This window comes from Zophobas morio, unplaced genomic scaffold (assembly GCF_036711695.1).
Source record: "Zophobas morio isolate AGI-343-1 ecotype UQ-CSIRO unplaced genomic scaffold, CSIRO_AGI_Zmor_V1 ptg000010l, whole genome shotgun sequence".
Classification (NCBI taxonomy): Eukaryota; Metazoa; Arthropoda; class Insecta; order Coleoptera; family Tenebrionidae; genus Zophobas; species Zophobas morio.
Window position 1 is genome coordinate 6008592 of NW_026972115.1, and position 23893 is coordinate 6032484.

Genomic DNA, 23893 nt, shown 5'->3' on the forward strand with positions numbered 1-23893 from the left:
TGAATGTGGTGGAATTGTGTGTTTTTTTATGGTGCGTAAGCAGTGATTGTGGATTTTAACTATCTGTGGTTAACTTGTTTCAGTACTGCTGGTTGGTAAATACCCAGAAGTGACTTGTCTAGGGTTTTTTCTGAATGAACGCGCCACGTCGAAACGTCACCTTCATTCGGTCGCGTTTGGGGCGTTTGGGCTAGGACGTTCTGCTCGAATTTGTGACAAATGTCAAACAGCTGATTGCTTGTGTGAAAATGGCGAATCACAGGTCAATTTATAACAGAAATTCGCTTCTGTGTTAAAAATCCGTCCCCTTTAGGCCAGTTACAGATAACAGGTACTGTCCATTTGAAAGTTATGTGCGTTGCGAACCACCGAAACGAGTTGTCAAAAAAGTTTGGTTAGTAATTGTTGGAAATGTCATTCCCAACGAGACGTATCACCCTTCTGTTATTGTACCACTTAAGACCGTCCTGTCTCGTTATGTGAAAATTTATAGCCTCCAGAAATGGTTTAATTACCCGCGGACACTCCAACGCTACCGAATATGTGCAGGGTCACATGACACACTTAGACCACAAACATTTAATTGACTCTAATTTACTCTAATTGAGACACATTTATCCTTAAGTAAAACACAAATAAATCCAATTTGTTTATTTATTTTAGTTTCATCAAAATGCCAGGCAATAGCTTGGTGGTGCCGGTGGTGCTGTGGGGCAAACACCCTCCCACGCACTGCATTTCCTGCATATATCTATCGAAAGACCAAAAGACTTTGGCCACGGGATGTTACGATGGACAAATTTGCCTGTGGTAAGTCGACACAAGCGACTACTTTATGGGTTAACGCGTTGTTTCAGGCAAGTCCATCCAGACACCCTGCAAATGACGCCCCGGTGTCTACTTGTAGGACACACAGCTCCCATTCTATGTATATCGAAAGCGTCAATTTTGCAAGATAATAACTACATCGTGTCCAGTTCAGAAGCTGGAGAAATGTGCACGTGGGACTTGGTCGATGGACGGTGCAGAGAACACGTGAAGCTACCCCAAGTGCACACAAATATGCAGGTAATTATTAATTCACTAAAACATAGATAACAATGTTTGTTTTATTTGTTGTTCTCCATCAAACAACTTCTGTTTGTGTTAACCTTGACGTCGAACTCAATTGTATTTTAGGCGTACCACATGAGTAATTGTGAGGATGTCAGGTTATTTTGTAACGGCTATTATCCAGAAATAATAGTGATGGATCCGTTCAGTTTGGAAATATTGTTTATGTTATCATCGAAACAGAATCCGGATTGGATAAGTGCCCTTCATGTAAGTAGTTGCTTGTGGTGTTAAAACGTGTTTGTTTTATTCAATCAGGTAGTGCTGGTTTCATAATTAAAACTGAAACCATTGTGTGACCTTGTTTAATGGAATTTTATTCAGGCATGCCGACGTGTAAACACAAAGTAAAACTGAATCAGATTTTTGTTTTATAATTCTGGGGAATTTTTGAAATGGTGTTTACTTTATTTTTAAAATATGACTAGAAAACGTATAAAGTTACAACGCAAATGTTATTTATGGAACGCGGTTTTAGTTTTATTTGACGCTGAAATAATTGTAAATATTTTAAATTGTTCAAAGTAACGTGTTTTAAAAAATCGCGCTAAGTAAATATTTTGTTTTATGATTTTTTTGTTCAGAAAAAGTGACCTTGATAAAACTTTATTAATGCTACTTTCTAAGTATTCGCTAATCACCAATAATTATATAGTTTTATAAGAGCTTAAATTTTAATCAGCTATCGTGATACAATAAAATTAAATTATCTTACATTAAAAACTGTATTAAGTTCTAAAGTCTTACGATTATCGATAAAATAAATGGCTCAAACGTGTTTTTTAAACGATTTGCTTTTTGACATGACGTCATCAACTTTCTGGAGGGGGCGAAAAATCAATGTCTTGTAATTTCCAAAGTTCGTCGTTTGTAAAATTTATTTGTACAAACAACTTCTACGCGCAGGGCTAAAAATAGGGGCGGATTAATAAATCATAGGAAAACGGTGCCACCCACCATTTTGACCGAAATTATCCAATTTATTGTTCATTGAAGTTAAAATAGTTTTACAAAGTGAAAGCATCCTCTGAACTGCATTAATAAATATTTAGTGTTTTTTTGTTTTGACGTAATGTCACCAGTTTTCAGCGCAAGTGTCATACAAAATTTTTGAAATTTTATTTCCCATTATGGTTTTGTGTCATTATTGCAATTAATGACCCAATTAATTATATTTACTGTTACTGTTGTTGTTTTATTTTTAGTGCAACGTTAGTGTGATTGCGATGAAACGATCTAATGAGTTTTTTAAATGCGAATGTTGGGAAACATTTCCAGGTCCTGCGCCCTTGCAACCGCAAAGACGACGTGGTCCTGGCCCTGACCACGACCGGGATGGTGAAAGTGTGGACGCTCCTCGGCCACGAAACCAAACACTCGGAGCCCATCTACGAGAACGAAAGCAAACAAATCAAACCTTTGAACGCTGTTTGCATCCAGTGCTGTCCAAACAATCAACGAACGGTGTTGGTGGTCGTGAGTAAATATTGGCAAGTGTATGACGCAGGTAAGCGCGCCGCCGTCGACACGCCCCCTTTTGACGGTCCATTTCCAGGCGACTTCAGCATCCTGTGTTCGTATTTGGCGCCGCGAGGGGAACGGTGGATGTCCGGCGACTTCCTGGCGGCAGATCGCATCATCATGTGGTCCGACGCCGGGAAAGGGTACCTTTATAAACTGCCAGCGAAGTAAGATTTTTTCTTTGGCGCGTTTTCACACGTACACGGTACACAGATACATTGTAGGATACATTATAATTAACTTGTTGGTGCGTTGGTAAACTGTTAAATTTGAAAGACGATGACTGGTTGTTTTTCCGCATTTTTCATTTGGTTTTGTTCTGATTATTGATGCACCCACCATTAGCCAGACCAATATTAATGATAATTTTTTTTTCATCATGGGACACAGCAAACTACGTGGCAAGAATGTTACCAATAGGTTAGACAATCATTCCATTTACGTGTTTTTTTCCTGCTTTGCGGCTGAGTTAATGCGGACTGCTTGGGAGCATGCGCCGACTCTGCATCAGTGATTGGGTACTGCGAAAATCACTCGTGTAGGGGATGTTTGCACACATTTTTTGCGCTTCTTTACTTGTGTTGACAATTTTGCATGGTTTGTTTCTTTTTATCGTCTGAATTAAAAACGACTTTTTTCTTACCCCCCAACTTTAACATTTGTATATTCATCCTGGAGCCAATCTCTACAAGAAGAGCTTTTCGTTTTAATAATTATTTGTGGTGTGTTTTTACTTCTCTCACAGTTCCGCGGTACCCTAAGTCACGGTTTAATTTATCAAATCTACTTGCAGCAGTATTCCCGATAACAAAAACTTCCACACGCCAAGTATAGAGAGTGATAGTCCTTTTCTGTATTGTCTTCTAAGCCAACCCGACAACAAGGTAGTGTAAGAGCGAAGTGGTGAAGCGTTTTTGAGGTTAGAATTTTAGTTGTTGTCGTGTCCGCCGGCCATGCGCTTTGTGACGACGCGCCGCCAAAACAAGGAACATCGATACCTACTGAGGGGGGATTCGGAGGGCTACGTTTTGGTGTGGAACATTCCCGAGATATCGCCTGCTCAGTTGCACGAAATCCAGAATCAAAAACCACCGCAACCGGTACAAATGACGGCTACTTTGACCACCAGTTTGTCTGAGGCTTGGGCCAGCATGGTCCCGAGTCCTGTGGGAATTCTAGACCAGCTGGAAAAACGGGAAGGAGGATGTCTGTATACTTTTGTGAAACAATATGAGTTTGCAATTAGTTTAATTCCAGCTATAAAATTAACCGCTAGCATTTACCTACCTCTGCAAAGTCGACTCGTGGTTGGCCGGGAGGACGGAACCATCATCATAGTGTCAGCAACTCAAACCGTCATGTTACAACTCCTCCACGGACACCACCAAGAATTCAACAGTAAAATTGTCTAAAAATTTTTGTGCGTCAAGCCTCATTGTTAATTTCAGACTGGCCCCCGCACCAAGTCCTGTCGGGTCACGGAGGCCGCGTCAACTGTCTCTTGTACCCCCACAGGGAACACTCCCGCTACGACAAAAACCACTTGGTGTCCGGAGGCGTGGACTTCGCCGTCTGCCTCTGGGATTTGTACGCCGGGACTCTGCTCCACAGATTCTGCGTCCACGCCGGAGAGATAACCCAACTTTTGGTCCCCCCTAACAACTGCAGCGTAAGTTTTAACCCCCTAACCTTGACCACAAAGTCACCGACGTTCTTTCAGACGCGAATCCAAAAGTGTGTGTGTTCAGTGGCTTCAGATCACTCCGTCACATTACTAAGTTTGACCGAACGAAAATGCGTCTGTTTAGCATCGAGGCACCTCTTCCCCGTCACCACGATAAAGTGGCGCCCTCTGGACGACTTCATGATCATCGGCTGCTCGGACGGCACCGTCTACGTCTGGCAGATGGAAACGGGACACCTCGACCGAGTCCTACAAGGTTTATACTCAATTTTTTTTAACTCAATGTAACTAAGTCACTCTAGGAATCGCAGCTGAAGAAGTGTTGTACGCCTGCGAGGAAAACGAAGCCACGAACGCGTCGTCCGAAGTGGGCTTGGCGAACCCCGCGGTTCACTTTTTCCGGTAACGACATCACGATTTTTTTCTACGAGCGACGACCACAATTTTTTTTAGGGGTTTGAGGCATAGGAATTTGTCTGCGATTCGGCACGCCACTCAGAGGGGTCTACACCAGCTGCAGCAGCTGGGGGCGCACGCCAACAACGACGATCCTCACATGCAGAGGACGCACAATTCGCCTCTAGTCATACAAGGAGTCAAAACGAATCCCAAGGACGCGGAGAGTCATATTTTGTTCTTTGATATTGAAGCGCTGATTATCGAATTGTTGAATGAGGAGTACGCGATGATGTCGCCCGGGAGTCTGGAGGCGGCGGGTTTGATTGCGCAGTCGGAGTATTTGAAGGTGGCGGCGCTCACGCAGAGCGCCAGTCCTGATGCTCACAAGAAAATCGTAGGTGAGCGGATTTTTTTGTGGTTGTAGTTGGTGCTGGATGTTTTTAAGAAGTTTTTAATGGTCGTGATTATTGCCCTTGGTACGACAAAATCGTATTTTTCGTTTTTAATATCGCGATCACGAATTTTCCAGACACATATTGTTTTAATGATTTGAATTTTTACGTCTACTGCGCGTCATATTTGGAGTAAGCGTATCAAAAACCTTGATCTATTCCATCATTCATCATGCGATCGCGCTAACGGAACTCTTTGGTCTCCACCTTCCAAAAAAGTCTCTTGTTTCAAGGGCAATAATTTAAATTTATAATCACGCTAACCAAGGACCGGTAAATAACTCAAACTTTTTTTTGTATGTTTGCATTAAGACTTCTTTGGAAAAGTGAAAGATAAGGCGGAAAATATGGAGAGAATTATTAAGGAAAAAGACAAACATGGTAAAAATATTTTTTTTCTAGCTTAGTGTACATAGTTTCAGCTACAGATTAGTTTCGAGTAATTAATAGTTACATATTTTCCATAAGTATGTGTTTGTGGATGTCCCTCCGGGGTTTTAACGCGCTTTTTCTAATCAGGAATTTTAGCAAAAATGAAGGAGGGGGCGGAGACGGTCCACACGAAAATCCAGGCGAAGGCGGAGAGCGTTCTCAAACAAGGAGGCGACGCCCAGAAAGGTAAGAAAAACCTACAGTGCTTTTAAAAAAAAAAACAGCTTTTGAGTGTCGTTGCGTTTATTTTTATTTTAACAAATACAAAAAATCGAAACGGTGTTAACTCCCAGAGTTAAAGTTGACTAAGTTGGTCGTTTTTGAGTGTCGGGACTCTGCGACTATCTTCGACCACAGAAAAAAGCTTCGTCCCGACACTCAAACCTCTCTTGTCCAATTCGCGCATTTAGTAAACATGGTAGGAGACGGCGTGTCCGGGGGTGTTGACCACGGTGCTGAGGGTGGCGGCCCTGTACACTGGGGCGGCGTGGTAAGCGTAGGCGCTGTGGACCACGGGAGCGGCGGCGTAGGCGGCTACGACTCCCCTGCGGACGCGGGACTTGACTAAAGCATGCGCGCTCAAATGAGCGGCCCTGGCGGCGGCCACCTCAGGGGTGTCAATGGGGGCTACAGGCACGACGGCGGGGGCGACGGGGAGGGCGTTAGAAGCCACGCGGAATCCCAAACCGTCGGCGACGTAGTTGGCGGCGATGACTTGACCGTCGGGGGCGACGTAGCTGTAGGAGCCGACTTTGTTTCCGGCGGCGTCCTGGACGGCGTTGTGGGCCTGGAAGGGCTCAGAGTGGCCGTAGGAGGCCTGGCCGAGCTCGTCTTGGGCGTGGTACTGGGTCTTCTGGACGACGGGGGCGGCCACGATGGGAGCGGCGACGGCGTGAGCTACGGGAGCGGCGACGGCGTGAGCTACGGGAGCGGCGACGGCATGAGCTACGGGAGCGGCGACGGTGTGGGTGGTGTAGCTGGTGGCCACGGGAGCGGCGACGGCGTGGGTGGTGTAGCTGGTGGCCACGGGAGCGGCGACGGCGTGGGCTACGGGAGCGTGAGCTACGGCGGCGACGGCGGGAGCGGCTACGCCGTGGGTGGTGTACTGGGCGATGGGAGCGGCGACGGTGTTGTAGCTGGAGTAGGCCACGGGGGCGGCAACCTGGTGGGACACTACGTTAGAGTAGGCCAAGGGGACGCCGCTGGGTTTGGCGAGGGCTACGGCCAAAAGGCAGGAGAGGGCAACCTGAAAGGGTTTACGAATAATAATAATGACTAAATTATATTACATAATAATATTGAGGTGTTGGGTGTTGTTACCTACCAAGTACTTCATGTTGATGTGTTTGGTCGATTTCAAGAGTCAACTGAGTGATTTGTGTTCGTGGTCTTCGTTTTATACCATTCTGATGTACCCTTGTCCAGATCGGTACGCCCAATACTTGTTTGCCTTAAACTGCGTGACATTAATACCTATTCTAATTTGTCATAAGTGTTGTTTTCCTGAATTTTGGTAGTAGTGAGCAGTGATATACGGACCGGTAGTTGAATGGTCCGTCAGCTTTTTTAAAAATCGTCACTAATTAAAAAAAATGCTCTTTATTGATCTGATAAGAATCGTGTGTTGGTGCTGGTTATGGTAAATTCTTTTAAAATTCATTGTTTTTAAATTAACATAACCCAATTTAATAGATATCAAACTTCTCGTTCAATAATTTATAAAATATATGTATAAAGACTTTTGGTTTTATTTCCATATTTTTTACCAGGTTTTATGACAAACATAGGGTTTTTTTTCGCAGAATTATTCATCTGAGTAAGGTATGTGAGGAATTTTTATAGTCAACAATATCGATTATGTTTTAACATAAAATTGGCAACAGTAAGTCAAGTGCGCTTAAAACAATAAGTATCATCTTAATCCTTGTAGCATTTGGCAAAAATGTTTCAAATTTTATCACATTTTAATTTTCTAAACGATAAACTATATTGAAATTTTGACCAATGAGAACTCTCTGTTTACTTCCAAATTTTAAGTTTACTTTAAGACCATCGAGAGTATGGCAACACCGGAACACAAAAGATGTGACAGTTTGAAATTTGAGCGAAAATAACTCTTTGTTTTGACTTTGACAATTTAATTTGAATTTACGAAAAAATATTGTCTATCAATGTCTGCTCGCTTTTGTAGCTTTTTTTTGTCTCTGTCTACTCTGTAATAAAGATCATAATCGCTTAAAATTTGTGTCTAATATTGACGCTGTCAGTCCCTGAGGTTCTTTGATAAACGCCAACCAAAATTTCTCGGATTCATCTCTTTTAAAAAACTGATGATGTCATAAAATTTAATTAAGTCAATATTAACTGAAGTAGACACATATTAACTGTCCTTGTATGGGTTACCAAAAAAATTATAGTCAGATTTTGTAATTTGTGCAGCAGCTGATTAATTCGTCGATTGTTAAAAAAAAATCGTCAATTTTTTTCCGAAATTTAGACACATTTGGAATCTTCTGGTTGACTATTAATGATTGTGATTTTTTTGTCAGATTGGCAACATGTATAAAATTTTGTGTTGTTAAATTGAAATTTGGGGCACCAAGTCATTTTATCAACTGTAAACTAACATGTTAACATTGCTGCCAATAATTCAGAATTACCAACACAAAAATTTGCTTTAATCATTAATAGTCATTCTGTGTTTTAATTTTCGAACTAATGGAATAACACGATTAACGTGATTTTGACAAATGTCTATTTTTACGTCAAGACTTTAAATTTACAGAATATTAATAATTTTTTTTCCCCATAAAAAACTATTAAATTAAATATTTTTTCGTTTTATACTGTAAGTTGGTGACGTCATCTCAAAAAATTATTAACAAACGAAAAAACCTCAAAAATTTATATGCGTGAAAAATAAAATCTAAACGTTACCGGGTAAATTTCCAGCCCTTGAACGTACATTTGCAGTTCATTCAAATGAGAGTTTGTGCCAGTCATTGTCCTTTACTCGTTTAGACTAATTTAAATTATCTATTAATGATAATTTTCCAAAACTGGACCTCATAACCGAGATCTGCCACAAGCCCCAATTGCTCAGATACACGTATTTTTAGCTTTTGACATTGACCTTTAAGAACTCGCGCCGTTAATTATTGTCTTAAGAAAAGTGTGAACTTCCAAATTACATTTAGGCGACCTTGCCTCGAGCAAGGGTGGGGTGCCCAGAGGATTCAAGTCCTACTATAACATTACCAAGATCTACTACACAGCCACGAAATACGGATCCGCCGTATCATGTAAATGCACGTTTTAGTAAAAATTATTTGTTCATTATCCACGTCGGGTTATTGCCTGAGTCAGGAACACCCGGACCACACCTACGTTGATCTTGTTATTTCGGCAAGGTCGTCGTCATACTTAAATGTTAATATACGGGTTATGCAAAGGTTTTTTTTGGAACAGAGTTTGTAAAATAACGGCCAAAATTTTAACAAACAGATGTTATTATAATTATTAAAATTTACGACCTGGAGGTGCTTTAAATAAAACCGTTTTACAGATGGAGTCGACGGAAACTCGCGTTCTAACAGCAAACCTATCCTGGGTCCCTTGGACACCAGCCACGGCATGGAAATCGCCCAACTCCTCCTTTCCCTACTCCACTCCTGGGGCCTCGACAACGACCTCGACCGCGTCTGCCAGGTGAAGCTGGGTCTCCTCAGACCCATGGTCCCCATCTCCTTCGGCCTCCTTTCCAAAGCCAACCAAATGTCCCTTTTCCTCCCCACCTGGAACAGCGCCATCTTAGTAGACGACGACAGCATCCCCGACGACTTACCCTCCCTCGAGGACAAAATCTGCAACATGTACCCAGAGCTCGCGAAACGAGAACACTTGACTCGCATCTTCACCTCCCACACCCACTGGGAGCTGAGCACGACCCTCACCAGCAACCACCTGCTGGCCATCATCGCCCTCAGTCACACGTTGATGTCGATGAGCAACGCCACCTTCGTCCCCGAGCAGGAAAGAAACCGGAAATTACACCGTCAGTCGACCCGGGTCAACTGGAGCAAAACCGACGAGGAGCACGAGGAAATGTACACCCAGCAGCAGGCGCAAATCAAGCAGGGCTGGTCTCTGCTGGCCACGCTGCACTGCGTCCTGCTGCCGGATAAGGTCGTGGAGGCGGGGGCGAAGAATTTCAAGCGCCCTCAGGTGGAGATGATGGCCAAGAGGTGGCAGCACCACTGCGTGGAGGTGCGGGAGGCGGCGCAGACGCTGCTCTTGGCGGAGTTGTCAAGGTGTGTATCATGCATTCGCTAAAGGAGGGTAGTGTATGCTATGTTTTGTTGACCAGGATGGGCCCCAAGGGGCGCAAAGCCCTCGTGGACGCCTGGGCGCAGTACCTGCCTCTCTACACCCAAACCGAGACCATCAACCAGCAAGCTGTGTCGTCACCCGGGATGAACCACGTCAATTCTGGCCAGTTGCAGCAATCACCGGAGACAGCTGTACGTATTTACATTTGTGTGTACTCCAGAGAGTGTCGGTGTTTTCGTAGGAAGAAGAGTTCGAAGAGGAGGAGGAGGAGCAGGTGCGGAAACCCTCGAGCTTGTCCGAGCTCAAACGCAAGCAATCCACCGCCGTCATACTCCTGGGGGTCATCGGCGCCGAGTTCGGCCAGGACATCACCGGCGTGGACAACAACAAGCGGCGGGCGAGCGAAGACAGGCGGAAAAGCTCAGTAGTGGAGGGTTTCGGTCAAGGCAATAATAATCTAGCAAGACTGACTGCGATGGCGCTGTCGCACCTGCTGCTGGCGCCGCCTTCGCCGAAGCTGCCGGCGCACATTCCGCTGCGGAGGGCGGCCATTGATCTGATCGGGAGAGGGTTCACGGTGTGGGCGCCGTTTTTAGATATTAGCAAAGTTTTATTAGGTGACTTGCTGCAGCGAGTCGTGGCTTAACTTAAGTCGGTTTTTGTCGCTAGGTCTTTTAGAATTGTGTTCGGACGCCGACAGGCTGGTGCCGAGTATGACATATGGGTTGCCTTTGACGCCGCAGGCGGACTCTTGTCGGACGGCGAGACACGCGTTGACGCTGATAGCGACGGCGAGGTAAAGGCTGGCGTTGGAGATTGGTGGGATGATTATGTGTTTTTTTCTAGGCCTGCAGCGTTTATTACGACGATGGCCAAGGAGGTGGCACGGTACAACGCGATGCAACAGAATGCACAGACTTTAAATATTAATATGAGTAATAACGTGTTGCATAAAGCCAAACCCGAAATTTTGCGGGGTGTAGAGTTGTTAATTGATAAGATGCAAAATGAAATGAGTGATCTCTTAGTTGAGGTGAGTATAGACAAAAATCATGTTATGCTAAACGAACTTTGTATTTATTGCCAAAACGTTTCTGTGAAAAAAAATTTGCAGTTCTTCGTTATGGTCAACATTTTTAAAGTTGTTTATATTATTTTCGTCTTGGACTAAAAATCCATCGTTGTTTTATTATTTATTTTTGAATTGGTGTTTCGCGGTTTATGCAACCAGTTAAACACGTAGCAACAACAAGTGCTACAGTTACATAGTAGGCCAGTGCTGATAATTTTTGAGAACAAAAAAATTTAGAACAGGCTGATACCCATTCCAAAAGAAAGAAAATATAAGACAAATAAAAGGAAAAATAATTTACGGGCGATCTGACGTCGGGAAGTGGAAGAGGGTGAACTTTTAAGGGTAGAAAACGTTTTATCCGATTTCCGGCAAAACTACAACTCCTATCGAAAAAAGTTAAATGGCAAAGTTTTAGGTAATAAAAGGATCTACAACTTTTGTATTTAGACTTTTTTTGCATAACCTCAAAATTTATGCGAAAAATGCAAATAACTGCGTTTTTGGTTTTTTATTTTTATCTCCCACAAAAAAAAAAATTTTTTTTCACGAAATTTGGTGAAAACTTACCTATTTATGTCCCAAACTCACTGTAGTTTTTTTGATTCAAAATATTTATTTTTCCCCCTTATTTTGATTTAATATCCAAAAACCACCCTCATTTTTAATCGAAAATTCTCACGTCAAAATGTTTGCTTTTTTAAAAAAGTCCGTGTGCTTTTTGTTCGTTGAAATCTCTAGTTTCTGATAGTGTAAAAAAAGTATACATTACTATGGCAAATTTTCACAGGAAATCCAAAAAAAAAGGAAAAAACTCGAATCCGATTTTTTTTTAATCATGTAAAATTTTGAGATATTTATTAAAATTTACACTTTAATTACTCGAAAAAAGTAAGATTCCATGTTACATTGACAAACCAAAAAATTTTTCTTCAATTGATTCAAAAGGACCAAAAGATCAATATCTTTACCCAAACTATGACAGTTTTATTAGTATTTCTGGCAGTTTCTATGGAGATCTTAATTATGTCAGCATCAGCATCTTATGCTTGTTTAAGTGTAAATACAAAAGTTGTAGATCTTTTTATTACCTACAACTTTGTTATTTAACTTTTTGCGATAGGACTTGTAGTTTTGCCGGAAATCGTGATAAACCGTTTTCTACCCTTAAAAGCTCCCCCTCTTCCACTTCCCGACCTCAGATCGCCCGTAAATTATTTTTCCTTTTATTTTTGTTATATTTTCTTCCTTTTTCAATGGGTATCATCCTGTTCTATTTTTTTTTTTCACCTTTTACCATTTTCAAAGGCTTCGGCACTGGCCTATAGTCCGAAAGAGACGCAACAAATCAGTTCACTGTTTGATTGTCGACTCTATTAAAGAATAAAAAACAAATTTTTACTCTCCGAGCGTAAGCGAAGGAAGTATAGTAATCGAGTCCATCGGACGAATGGCCACTTTTATATTTTCTCGACGTCCCATGACCCCTAGAGTACAAAATAAGCAGTCTCTCGTTTCTGTCTGTCTGTCTGTCCCTGGTGTCTGTATCGATTTATATTAGACCTGTAATCTCCCAAAACTTCTGGACCGATTGTTGTCAAATTTTGTATGTATATTGGAAACATAAAATGCTAACCAAAATTTTGCTAATCACCAACAGTTTGTTGACGTCATCTCAATGAATCGTATCTTAAAATGAGTTGAATCTTATACAAAAATATACTCCTATACTTGTATTATACGAATCCGCTTTCACTTTTTTGGCTTAACGTTCAAATTTTCGCACGGTATAATAACGTCATCTTTATTATTATTTTTTTTTAATATATAGACTTTTCTTTCAACAACGAGTTTTCAGTTTCTTGTTGGGAAAAGAATACTTCGTATATTAAGAAAGAGTGGACAAAATATAAGCCCCGCCCACCCACCCCTTCTCAATTGTGATGAATATTTTATTCATCATGAGCTGAAGGGCGAAATTTAATTGCAAAATCCTCATTTCTCTACAAAAAATTGCAATATGAAATATGTTTTTAAACGGGTAGAATTTTTTAGAGAAATATTGATGTAAAAACATATTTCATATGATAATTTCTTGTAGAGAAATGAGGATTTTGCAGTTAAACTCCGCCCTTCGGACTGATTAGGAATGAAAAATTCATCACAATTGAGATCGGGGCGGGTGAGTGGGGCTTAATTTTTGTTTGTTTGTTTTTTTTAATATATAGAATTTTCTTTCAGCAACAGGAAAGTTAAACATGTTTTCAGTTTCTTGTTGGTAAAAGAAGACTTCTTATATTAAGAAAAAAAATCGAAAAATATAAGCCCCGCCCACCCACCCCTGTCTCTATTGTAATGAATGTTTTACTCATCATGAGCTGAAGGGCGGAGTTTAGTTTGCAAAATCCTCATTTCTCTACAATAAATTGCCATATGAAATATGTCTTTAAAAAGGTAGAATTTTTTTGAGAAATATTGAAGTAAAAACATATTTCATATGATAATTTTTTGTTGAGAAATGAGGATTTTTCAGTTAAATGTCGCCCTTCGGTCTGATTAGGAATGAAAAACTCATCACAATTGAGATTGGGCGGGTGGGTGGGGCTTCATTTTTGTTTTTGTTTTTTTAATATGTAGAGTTTTCTTCCAACAACAAGAAAGTTAAACATATTTTAAGTTTCTTGTTAGGAAAATGAGACTTCACATATTACGAAAAAATGGACAAAATATAATCCCCGCCCACCCGCCCCTTCTCAATTGTAATGAATGTTTTATTCATCGTGAGCTGAAAGACGGAGTTTAATTGCAAAATCCTCATTTCTGTACAAGAAATTATCATATGAAATATGTTTTTAAAAAGGCAGAATTTTTTAGAGAAATATTGATGTAAAAACATATTTCATATGATAATTTTTTGTTGAGAAATGAGGATTTTTCAGTTAAACTTCGCCCTTCGGTCTGATTAGGAATGAGAAACTCATCACAATTGAGATTGGGCGGGCGGGTGGGCCTTAATTTTTGTTATGGTTTTTTTTAAATGTAGAGTTTTCTTCCAACAACAAGAAAGTTAAACATGTTTTCAGTTTCTTGTTGGGAAAAGAAGACTTCGCATATTAAGAAAAAATGGAAAAAATATAAGCCCCGCTCACCCACCCCTTTTCAATTGTGATGAATGTTTTATTCATCATGAGCCGAAGGGCGGAGTTTAATTTGCAAAATCCTCATTTCTCTACAAGAAATTACCATATGAAATATGTTTTTAGAAGGGTAGAATTTTTTTGAGAAATATTGATGTAAAAACTTTTCATATGATAATTTCTTGTTGAGAAATGAGGATTTTGCAGTTAAACTCCGCCCTCCGGCCTGATTAGGAATGAAAAAATCATCACAATTGAGATCGGGCGGGTGGGTGGGGCTTAAATTTTTTGTTTTAATATGTAGAATTTTCTTTCAACAATAAGAAAGTTAAACATGTCAGTTTTTTGTTGGAAAAAGAAGACTTCGTATATTAAGAAAAAATGGACAAAATATAAACCCCGCCCACCCACCCCTTCTCAATTGTGATGAATGTTCATATTCATCATGACCTGGAGGGCGAAGTTTAGTTTGCAAAATCCTCATTTCTTTACAAGAAATTGCAATATGAAATATGTTTTTAAACGGGTAGAATTTTTTTGAGAAATATTGATGTAAAAGCATATTTCATATGATAATTTCTTGTAGACAAATGAGGGTTTGCAGTTAAACTCCGCCCTTCAGTCTGAATAGGAATGAAAAACTCATCACAATTGAAAACGGGTGGGTGGGCGGGGCTTATTTTTTTTTTAATATGTAGACTTTTCTTTTAATAACCAGAAAGTTATACATGTTTTCAGTTTCTTGTTGGGAAAAGAAGACTTCGAATATTAAGAAAAAAAATGGACAAAATATAAGCCCCGCCCACCCACCCCTGTCTCTATTGTAATGAATGTTTTATTCATCGTGAGCTGAAGGGTGGAGTTTAGTTTGCAAAATCTTCATTTCTCTACAAGAAATTGCCATATGAAATATGTTTTTAAAAAGGTAGAATTTTTTAGAGAAATATTGATGTAAAACATATTTCATGTGATAATTTGTTGTAGAGAAATGAGGATTTTGCAGTTAAATTTCGCCCTTCGGTCTCATTAGGAATGAAAAACTCATCACAATTGAGATCGGGCGGGTGGGTGGGGCTTAATTTTTTTTTTTAATATGTAGGGTTTTCTTTCAACAATTATAAAGTTAAACATGTCGTTAGTTTCTTGTTGGGAAAAGAAAACTTTATACATTAAGAAAAAATGTACAAAATATAAGCCCCGCCCACCCACCCCTGTCTCTATTGTAATGAATGTTTTATTCATCATGAACTGAAGGGCGGAGTTTAGTTTGCAAAATGCTCATTTCTCTACAATAAATTGCCACATGAAATTTGTTTTTAAAAAGGTAGAATTTTTTAGAGAAACATTGATGTAAAAACATATTTCATATGATAATTTCTTGTTGAGAAATGAGAATTTTGCAGTTAAACTTCGCCCTTCAGTCTGATTAGGAATGAAAAACTCACCACAATTGAAATCGGGCGGGTGGGTGGGCCTTAATGTTTGTTTTGTTTTTTTTTTTTAATATATAGACTTTTCTGTCAATAACAAGAAAGTTAAACATGTTTTCAGTTTCTTGTTGGGAAAAGAAGACTTCATATATTAAGATAAAATGGACAAAATATCAGCCCCACCCACCCACCCCTGTCTCTATTGTGATGAATGTTTTATTCATCATGAGGTGAAGGGCGGAGTTTAGTTTGCAAAATCCTCATTTTTCTACAAGAATTTGCCATATGAAATATGTTTTTAAAAAGGTAGAATTTTTTAGAGAAATATTGATGTAAAACATATTTCATGTGATAATTTGTTGTAGAGAAATGAGGATTTTGCAGTTAAATTTCGCCCTTCGGTCTCATTAGGAATGAAAAACTCATCACAATTGAGATCGGGCGGGTGGGTGGGGCTTAATTTTTTTTTTTAATATGTAGGGTTTTCTTTCAACAATTATAAAGTTAAACATGTCGTTAGTTTCTTGTTGGGAAAAGAAAACTTTATACATTAAGAAAAAATGTACAAAATATAAGCCCCGCCCACCCACCCCTGTCTCTATTGTAATGAATGTTTTATTCATCATGAACTGAAGGGCGGAGTTTAGTTTGCAAAATGCTCATTTCTCTACAATAAATTGCCACATGAAATTTGTTTTTAAAAAGGTAGAATTTTTTAGAGAAACATTGATGTAAAAACATATTTCATATGATAATTTCTTGTTGAGAAATGAGAATTTTGCAGTTAAACTTCGCCCTTCAGTCTGATTAGGAATGAAAAACTCACCACAATTGAAATCGGGCGGGTGGGTGGGCCTTAATGTTTGTTTTGTTTTTTTTTTTTAATATATAGACTTTTCTGTCAATAACAAGAAAGTTAAACATGTTTTCAGTTTCTTGTTGGTAAAAGAAGACTTCTTATATTAAGAAAAAAAATCGAAAAATATAAGCCCCGCCCACCCACCCCTGTCTCTATTGTAATGAATGTTTTACTCATCATGAGCTGAAGGGCGGAGTTTAGTTTGCAAAATCCTCATTTCTCTACAATAAATTGCCATATGAAATATGTCTTTAAAAAGGTAGAATTTTTTTGAGAAATATTGAAGTAAAAACATATTTCATATGATAATTTTTTGTTGAGAAATGAGGATTTTTCAGTTAAATGTCGCCCTTCGGTCTGATTAGGAATGAAAAACTCATCACAATTGAGATTGGGCGGGTGGGTGGGGCTTCATTTTTGTTTTTGTTTTTTTAATATGTAGAGTTTTCTTCCAACAACAAGAAAGTTAAACATATTTTAAGTTTCTTGTTAGGAAAATGAGACTTCACATATTACGAAAAAATGGACAAAATATAATCCCCGCCCACCCGCCCCTTCTCAATTGTAATGAATGTTTTATTCATCGTGAGCTGAAAGACGGAGTTTAATTGCAAAATCCTCATTTCTGTACAAGAAATTATCATATGAAATATGTTTTTAAAAAGGCAGAATTTTTTAGAGAAATATTGATGTAAAAACATATTTCATATGATAATTTTTTGTTGAGAAATGAGGATTTTTCAGTTAAACTTCGCCCTTCGGTCTGATTAGGAATGAGAAACTCATCACAATTGAGATTGGGCGGGCGGGTGGGCCTTAATTTTTGTTATGGTTTTTTTTAAATGTAGAGTTTTCTTCCAACAACAAGAAAGTTAAACATGTTTTCAGTTTCTTGTTGGGAAAAGAAGACTTCGCATATTAAGAAAAAATGGAAAAAATATAAGCCCCGCTCACCCACCCCTTTTCAATTGTGATGAATGTTTTATTCATCATGAGCCGAAGGGCGGAGTTTAATTTGCAAAATCCTCATTTCTCTACAAGAAATTACCATATGAAATATGTTTTTAGAAGGGTAGAATTTTTTTGAGAAATATTGATGTAAAAACTTTTCATATGATAATTTCTTGTTGAGAAATGAGGATTTTGCAGTTAAACTCCGCCCTCCGGCCTGATTAGGAATGAAAAAATCATCACAATTGAGATCGGGCGGGTGGGTGGGGCTTAAATTTTTTGTTTTAATATGTAGAATTTTCTTTCAACAATAAGAAAGTTAAACATGTCAGTTTTTTGTTGGAAAAAGAAGACTTCGTATATTAAGAAAAAATGGACAAAATATAAACCCCGCCCACCCACCCCTTCTCAATTGTGATGAATGTTCATATTCATCATGACCTGGAGGGCGAAGTTTAGTTTGCAAAATCCTCATTTCTTTACAAGAAATTGCAATATGAAATATGTTTTTAAACGGGTAGAATTTTTTTGAGAAATATTGATGTAAAAGCATATTTCATATGATAATTTCTTGTAGACAAATGAGGGTTTGCAGTTAAACTCCGCCCTTCAGTCTGAATAGGAATGAAAAACTCATCACAATTGAAAACGGGTGGGTGGGCGGGGCTTATTTTTTTTTTAATATGTAGACTTTTCTTTTAATAACCAGAAAGTTATACATGTTTTCAGTTTCTTGTTGGGAAAAGAAGACTTCGAATATTAAGAAAAAAAATGGACAAAATATAAGCCCCGCCCACCCACCCCTGTCTCTATTGTAATGAATGTTTTATTCATCGTGAGCTGAAGGGTGGAGTTTAGTTTGCAAAATCTTCATTTCTCTACAAGAAATTGCCATATGAAATATGTTTTTAAAAAGGTAGAATTTTTTAGAGAAATATTGATGTAAAACATATTTCATGTGATAATTTGTTGTAGAGAAATGAGGATTTTGCAGTTAAATTTCGCCCTTCGGTCTCATTAGGAATGAAAAACTCATCACAATTGAGATCGGGCGGGTGGGTGGGGCTTAATTTTTTTTTTTAATATGTAGGGTTTTCTTTCAACAATTATAAAGTTAAACATGTCGTTAGTTTCTTGTTGGGAAAAGAAAACTTTATACATTAAGAAAAAATGTACAAAATATAAGCCCCGCCCACCCACCCCTGTCTCTATTGTAATGAATGTTTTATTCATCATGAACTGAAGGGCGGAGTTTAGTTTGCAAAATGCTCATTTCTCTACAATAAATTGCCACATGAAATTTGTTTTTAAAAAGGTAGAATTTTTTAGAGAAACATTGATGTAAAAACATATTTCATATGATAATTTCTTGTTGAGAAATGAGAATTTTGCAGTTAAACTTCGCCCTTCAGTCTGATTAGGAATGAAAAACTCACCACAATTGAAATCGGGCGGGTGGGTGGGCCTTAATGTTTGTTTTGTTTTTTTTTTTTAATATATAGACTTTTCTGTCAATAACAAGAAAGTTAAACATGTTTTCAGTTTCTTGTTGGGAAAAGAAGACTTCATATATTAAGATAAAATGGACAAAATATCAGCCCCACCCACCCACCCCTGTCTCTATTGTGATGAATGTTTTATTCATCATGAGGTGAAGGGCGGAGTTTAGTTTGCAAAATCCTCATTTTTCTACAAGAATTTGCCATATGAAATATGTTTTTAAAAAGGTAGAATTTTTTAGAGAAATATTGATGTAAAAACATATTTATATGATAATTTCTTGTGGAGAAATGAGGATTTTGCAGTTAAACTCCGCCCTCCGGCCTGATTAGGAATGAAAAAATCATCACAATTGAGATCGGGCGGGTGGGTGGGGCTTAAATTTTTTGTTTTAATATGTAGAATTTTCTTTCAACAATAAGAAAGTTAAACATGTTGTCAGTTTTTTGTTGGAAAAAGAAGACTTCGTATATTAAGAAAAAATGGACAAAATATAAACCCCGCCCACCCACCCCTTCTCAATTGTGATGAATGTTCATATTCATCATGAGCTGCAGGGCGAAGTTTAGTTTGCAAAATCCTCATTTCTTTACAAGAAATTGCAATATGAAGTATGTTTTTAAACGGGTAAAATTTTTTTGAGAAATATTGATGTAGAAGCATATTTCATATGATAATTTCTTGTAGACAAATGAGGGTTTTGCAGTTAAACTCATCACAATTGAAAACGGGTGGGTGGGCGGGGCTTGTTATTTTTTTTTAATATGTAAACTTTTCTTTTAATAACCAGAAACTTATACATGTTTTCAGTTTCTTGTTGGGAAAAGAAGACTTCGAATATTAAGAAAAAAAATGGCAAAATATAATCCCCGCCCACCCACCCCGTCTCAATTGTACTGAATGTTTTATTCATCGTGAGCTGAAGGGCGGAGTTTAATTTGCAAAATCCTCATTTCTCTACAATAAATTGCCATATGAAACGTGTTTTTAAAAAGGTAGAATTTTTTAGAGAAATATTGATGTAAAAACATATTTCATGTGATAATTTGTTGTAGAGAAATGAGGATTTTGCAGTTAAATTTCGCCCTTCGGTCTGATTAGGAATGAAAAACTCATCACAATTGAGATCGGGGTGGGTGGGTGGGGCTTAAATTTTTTTTTAATATGTAGAATTTTCTTTTAAGGATAAGAAAGTTAAACATGTTGGCAGTTTCTTGTTGGGAAAAGAAGACTTCTTATATTAAGAAAAAATGGACAAATTATAAGCCCCGCCCACCCACCCCTGTCTCTATTGTAATGAATGTTTTATTCATCGTGAGCTGAAGGGCGAAGTTTAGTCTGCAAAATGTCCATTTTTTCTTAATATAAGAAGAAGATTTTTTTTTTCTTTACATACGTTGGCGAAAATAACAATAGATACTGTAATAAAAAACATAAAGTCAAACTATTATTCAATAATTTTGGACTGTACTCCTAATGTAAGTCACGTAAAATAACTTATATAGTTTTGAAAATGTCATTCTACCCTATAAAATTTTATTGACAATCACGAGATGGACAGTAGTACAATGGTAAGAAATATTTATGGCTCACACTGTCCGTCTCGTTATTAACAATAAAATTTTATAGGCTACAAAGAAATTTCCAAAACAATACTTTCTCGTTTTTTTCGACAAACTGAAAAATCTAAAAATTGAAAACTCGTGATACTTTAAATCCAAAAACTGCAAAATTTAAAAATGTAATGAGTTACATATGGGAAAATTGAAGAAAGAAAAAAGAAAACTTCAAAAAAGGCAAACGGAAAAATTGAAATTGAAAAAACAAAAAATTAAAAAAGCGGAACACTGAAAAATTGTAAAAATAAAGCAAATAAAAAACTCAAATCGAAAAATTGCAAAATCTAGAAATTGAATTGAAAAATTTAAACTTGAAAACTAGAAAAATTACAAATCGAAAAATGAAGAAACAAAGAAAAATGAAAAATTGAAGAAACAATTCAAGTCAAATAATCAACTGTCATTTTTTTTAAGAAAGTGAAGCCTTCTTTTTTTCTATTACACTGTGACTGGTACCTTCTACATTGTTTTTACTCCATAGAGGTTATCACGAAAAAGTAAAATTCCGGGAAATCAAATTTTATAATTTTGCAGTATTTGTTGGACTATACTCCAAAAGCGAGGGAAGTTCTCTAATGATTGATAAAACGAGTTGACAAGATGGCAGCTAAAGTCACTATATTAATTAAATAATTACTAATATAGGGTTTTTACTAATGATTTGGTATGTAAATGTCAATTTGACAATCAGGTATGCTATCATAAAATTTTACATATGTTGCCAATATGACAAAAAAATCACCAACATTTAGAGTCACTCGGTATATAAAACTGTAAATTTTTTGTACTAATGTTTTTTTTAATTCGTTTGATTATAATGCGGTCCACCAAGTCGGTTTTCTTTTATAAATCCATCGAACAGGCTGACAATTTTATTAAACATTGACATCGGAAAATTGTATGACGTCAGAAATGTCGCTATATTTTCTTCAATAAATTAATTTGTTATTTTTTAACATTTTAAGAGAAGCTCGGTTAAATATTTGATTGCGATTAAATTTTTAATGAGGCGTATCACGTGATCGACTCTACGCCAATCAGACTTCGCTAAACGCCTTGTTAAATGCGTGATGAACTTATTTGCTTTTTTTGAAATCCTCTTCCAAAAATAAAAATTCGCCTCGTTTCAGTTAATGGACATAATTCTCCACTGTCTCGATCCTAGTCAATTGAAAAATAAGGGATTGCAAGATGTTTTCCCCGCAGTTTGCCGTTTTAATCAAGTGTCACATTGTCCCGCGACAAGAAGAATTGCCGGTAAGAAATTATACACACTTTATACCGCATTTGAATTTGTCCATTTTATTAAACTTAATTGGGCTTTCATCTCGATCGTTTTGGCAGTGGGTTCGAACGCCGGCACCCTGACCATGTACGAGCTGCGCCAAGGCAAGTGCACCACCATCAACGCCCACGGCTCCCCGGTGACGGCGGCCGCCTTCAGTCCCGACGGCAAGTTCCTCGTGAGCTACGCCTGCGGCGAGAACAAGCTGTGTTTCTGGCAGACGAGCACAGGTAAGCCGCGCGATTTTAGCGTCCGTCGTGCCTGATTAAAAGTTGACTTTTTCGCCGTCAGGCATGTTCGGGCTCGGGCAGTCGCAGACCCGGTGCATCAAGTCGTACAGTACCGCCCCCATCGCGGACGTGGCCCGCCTCAACCCCATGCGCTTGGCAAGACTGATCTGGATAAACAACAGGACGGTGACCCTCATGCTGGCCGACGGTTCCGAGACGCGCTTCAACGTATAACAGGCATGCCAGAAAACCGTGGCCTTTCCAGTTGTTGTTGTTCTTTCACGTCTCTTCTTATCCTCTCGTATGTTAGGATGTAAGACCTTATATTCAATTGCACGGTAAATCCGATTCCTTACATATATGTATAAAACGACTTGAGTTGGTTTCTGTGTCACGAGACAATAATTTGGAGATATGGGAGTAAGATTTTGGTTAACGTTGTGTTGTCGCCGGCTTGGGCAGCCACGCGAGCCGGCGATCCGTGTATTATAATAATAGCCTTAATATTCAATGAGTGTGCCTCAGCATACAATCTAGTTACACAAATTAAGTATTAATCGATGTGTTATTATACGCCGGGTAGTATTGATGGGGGTTTTGTTAAAAGGAGAAACGTTGACGTTACCTGTTGTTTGAAACTGACTAACCGATGAGAGCTAGTACAATTATCGAGTCGCTTAAAGTAAACATAGCCTGTTGTATTTGTTACGGATATAAAAGGAAGCTATATTGGGAATATAAATCATCCTATAATTTTTTAAGTAACGTTTAATTTATTAGCATACTTCGCACTTTATATAATAAAGAATAGTGATATAATTATATAGAGGTAACTTTATTGTTTTATGATGTACCATGTTTATAAACTGTACATAAATGTTATTTATTTTTAATTTCGGTCCTTTAAGTTTTGCCGTTTTCTCCGCAAACCCTGCGAACGCCACCGAAACGACCCGAGCGGTTTACCCGATTTCTCTCCCCGACGTTGTACTATTTTTCTCGGCGCAAACCCCCGGGCAGTTTCGTGGCCTAGATATTGTTAATAATTGTGTTGTTGTTGATTCTTTCACAAAGCTTTCGTAAAATGGTGCTCAGCGATTGGGATTTGATCAACGACTAAATGTCCGAGGCCTATTGTAAGTTGAGGTTCTGATCAAAGCTAGATTTAATTTACAACACGATTCCAAAATGAAATGTGATCTCAAGTTTCATTCAACTTTGTGTTTACATCACCGTGTCTTTAAATGTAATAACTCGTATTGAACGATTTATTTTTTAAGTATTTGAACTCTTTGATGTGCGTGTATTGTGAAAAGTACGTTCCCTACCCTGTTTTAGCACCGGAATTTGATACATTTATTCTTGATGAGGATTGGGGGGCGAGGACGAGTACTAGTCAACGTACAAACACGACCAAAATAAATGTAAGATTTTTCGGTGCTCGTGTTATGTATATATTATAACATACATTATTAGCAATATTCTAAGTGTTCTGTGTACATGTGTGTACATGGTTAATTTAGTCAAATATATTATCAATAATATCACCAAGTGTTATTAATCTGGGTTTACTCTTATTAGGTAAGTAAATTAGGTTAATTTCAAGATTTAAGACACTTTTGCTTTGAATTTAAACGCTTTTTGCATTTGCCGCCTCGCTGAAATCGCTCCTGGACAATCCAAATTTCTTATAGAGCAACAAATAAAATGTATAGGATAAAGTACTATTAGTATATAGCGTTAATTTACTATTTTAAAAATGTTTCACGTTTCTTGTTGTGAAAAGATGACTACACATATTAAGAAAAAAAGGCAAAATGTAGCCCCGCCCACCCACCCTATCTCAATTGTGATGATTTTTTTTATTCGCCATGAACCAA

The 23893-nt window shown here is 38.2% G+C and overlaps 2 protein-coding genes across 8 annotated transcripts; one reads left to right on the forward strand and one right to left on the reverse strand.

Annotated features, from left to right (window-relative positions):
• Positions 1–176: 176 nt before the first annotated feature.
• On the forward strand, positions 177–23557 carry LOC135126251 (WD repeat-containing protein 7). Of its 7 annotated transcripts, none has more exons than XM_064052162.1 (24): positions 178–331; positions 664–810; positions 858–1068; positions 1180–1323; positions 2392–2620; positions 2669–2801; positions 3025–3054; positions 3428–3518; positions 3567–3840; positions 3892–4032; positions 4083–4303; positions 4355–4574; positions 4621–4720; positions 4772–5115; positions 5482–5550; positions 5689–5787; positions 9167–9911; positions 9968–10121; positions 10172–10547; positions 10600–10726; positions 10777–10963; positions 21629–21755; positions 21843–22013; positions 22075–23557. In XM_064052162.1, exons 2-24 carry the CDS (start codon positions 674–676, stop codon positions 22245–22247), a joined length of 4503 nt encoding a protein of 1500 aa, XP_063908232.1. In that variant the 5' UTR covers positions 178–331; positions 664–673; the 3' UTR covers positions 22248–23557. The 7 variants fall into 7 exon arrangements, with proteins under 7 accessions (XP_063908231.1, XP_063908232.1, XP_063908233.1 ...); XM_064052163.1 differs by having other exon boundaries at positions 5698–5787; XM_064052161.1 differs by having other exon boundaries at positions 177–331; positions 3431–3518; positions 3567–4032.
• Positions 5827–7026, reverse strand: LOC135126256 (cuticle protein 7-like). Its single transcript, XM_064052170.1, has 2 exons — positions 6926–7026; positions 5827–6847 (listed from the first exon to the last, which is right to left on the reverse strand). The coding sequence occupies exons 1-2, from the start codon at positions 6935–6937 to the stop codon at positions 6008–6010; spliced, it is 852 nt and encodes a 283-aa protein (XP_063908240.1). The 5' UTR covers positions 6938–7026; the 3' UTR covers positions 5827–6007.
• Positions 23558–23893: the final 336 nt, after the last annotated feature.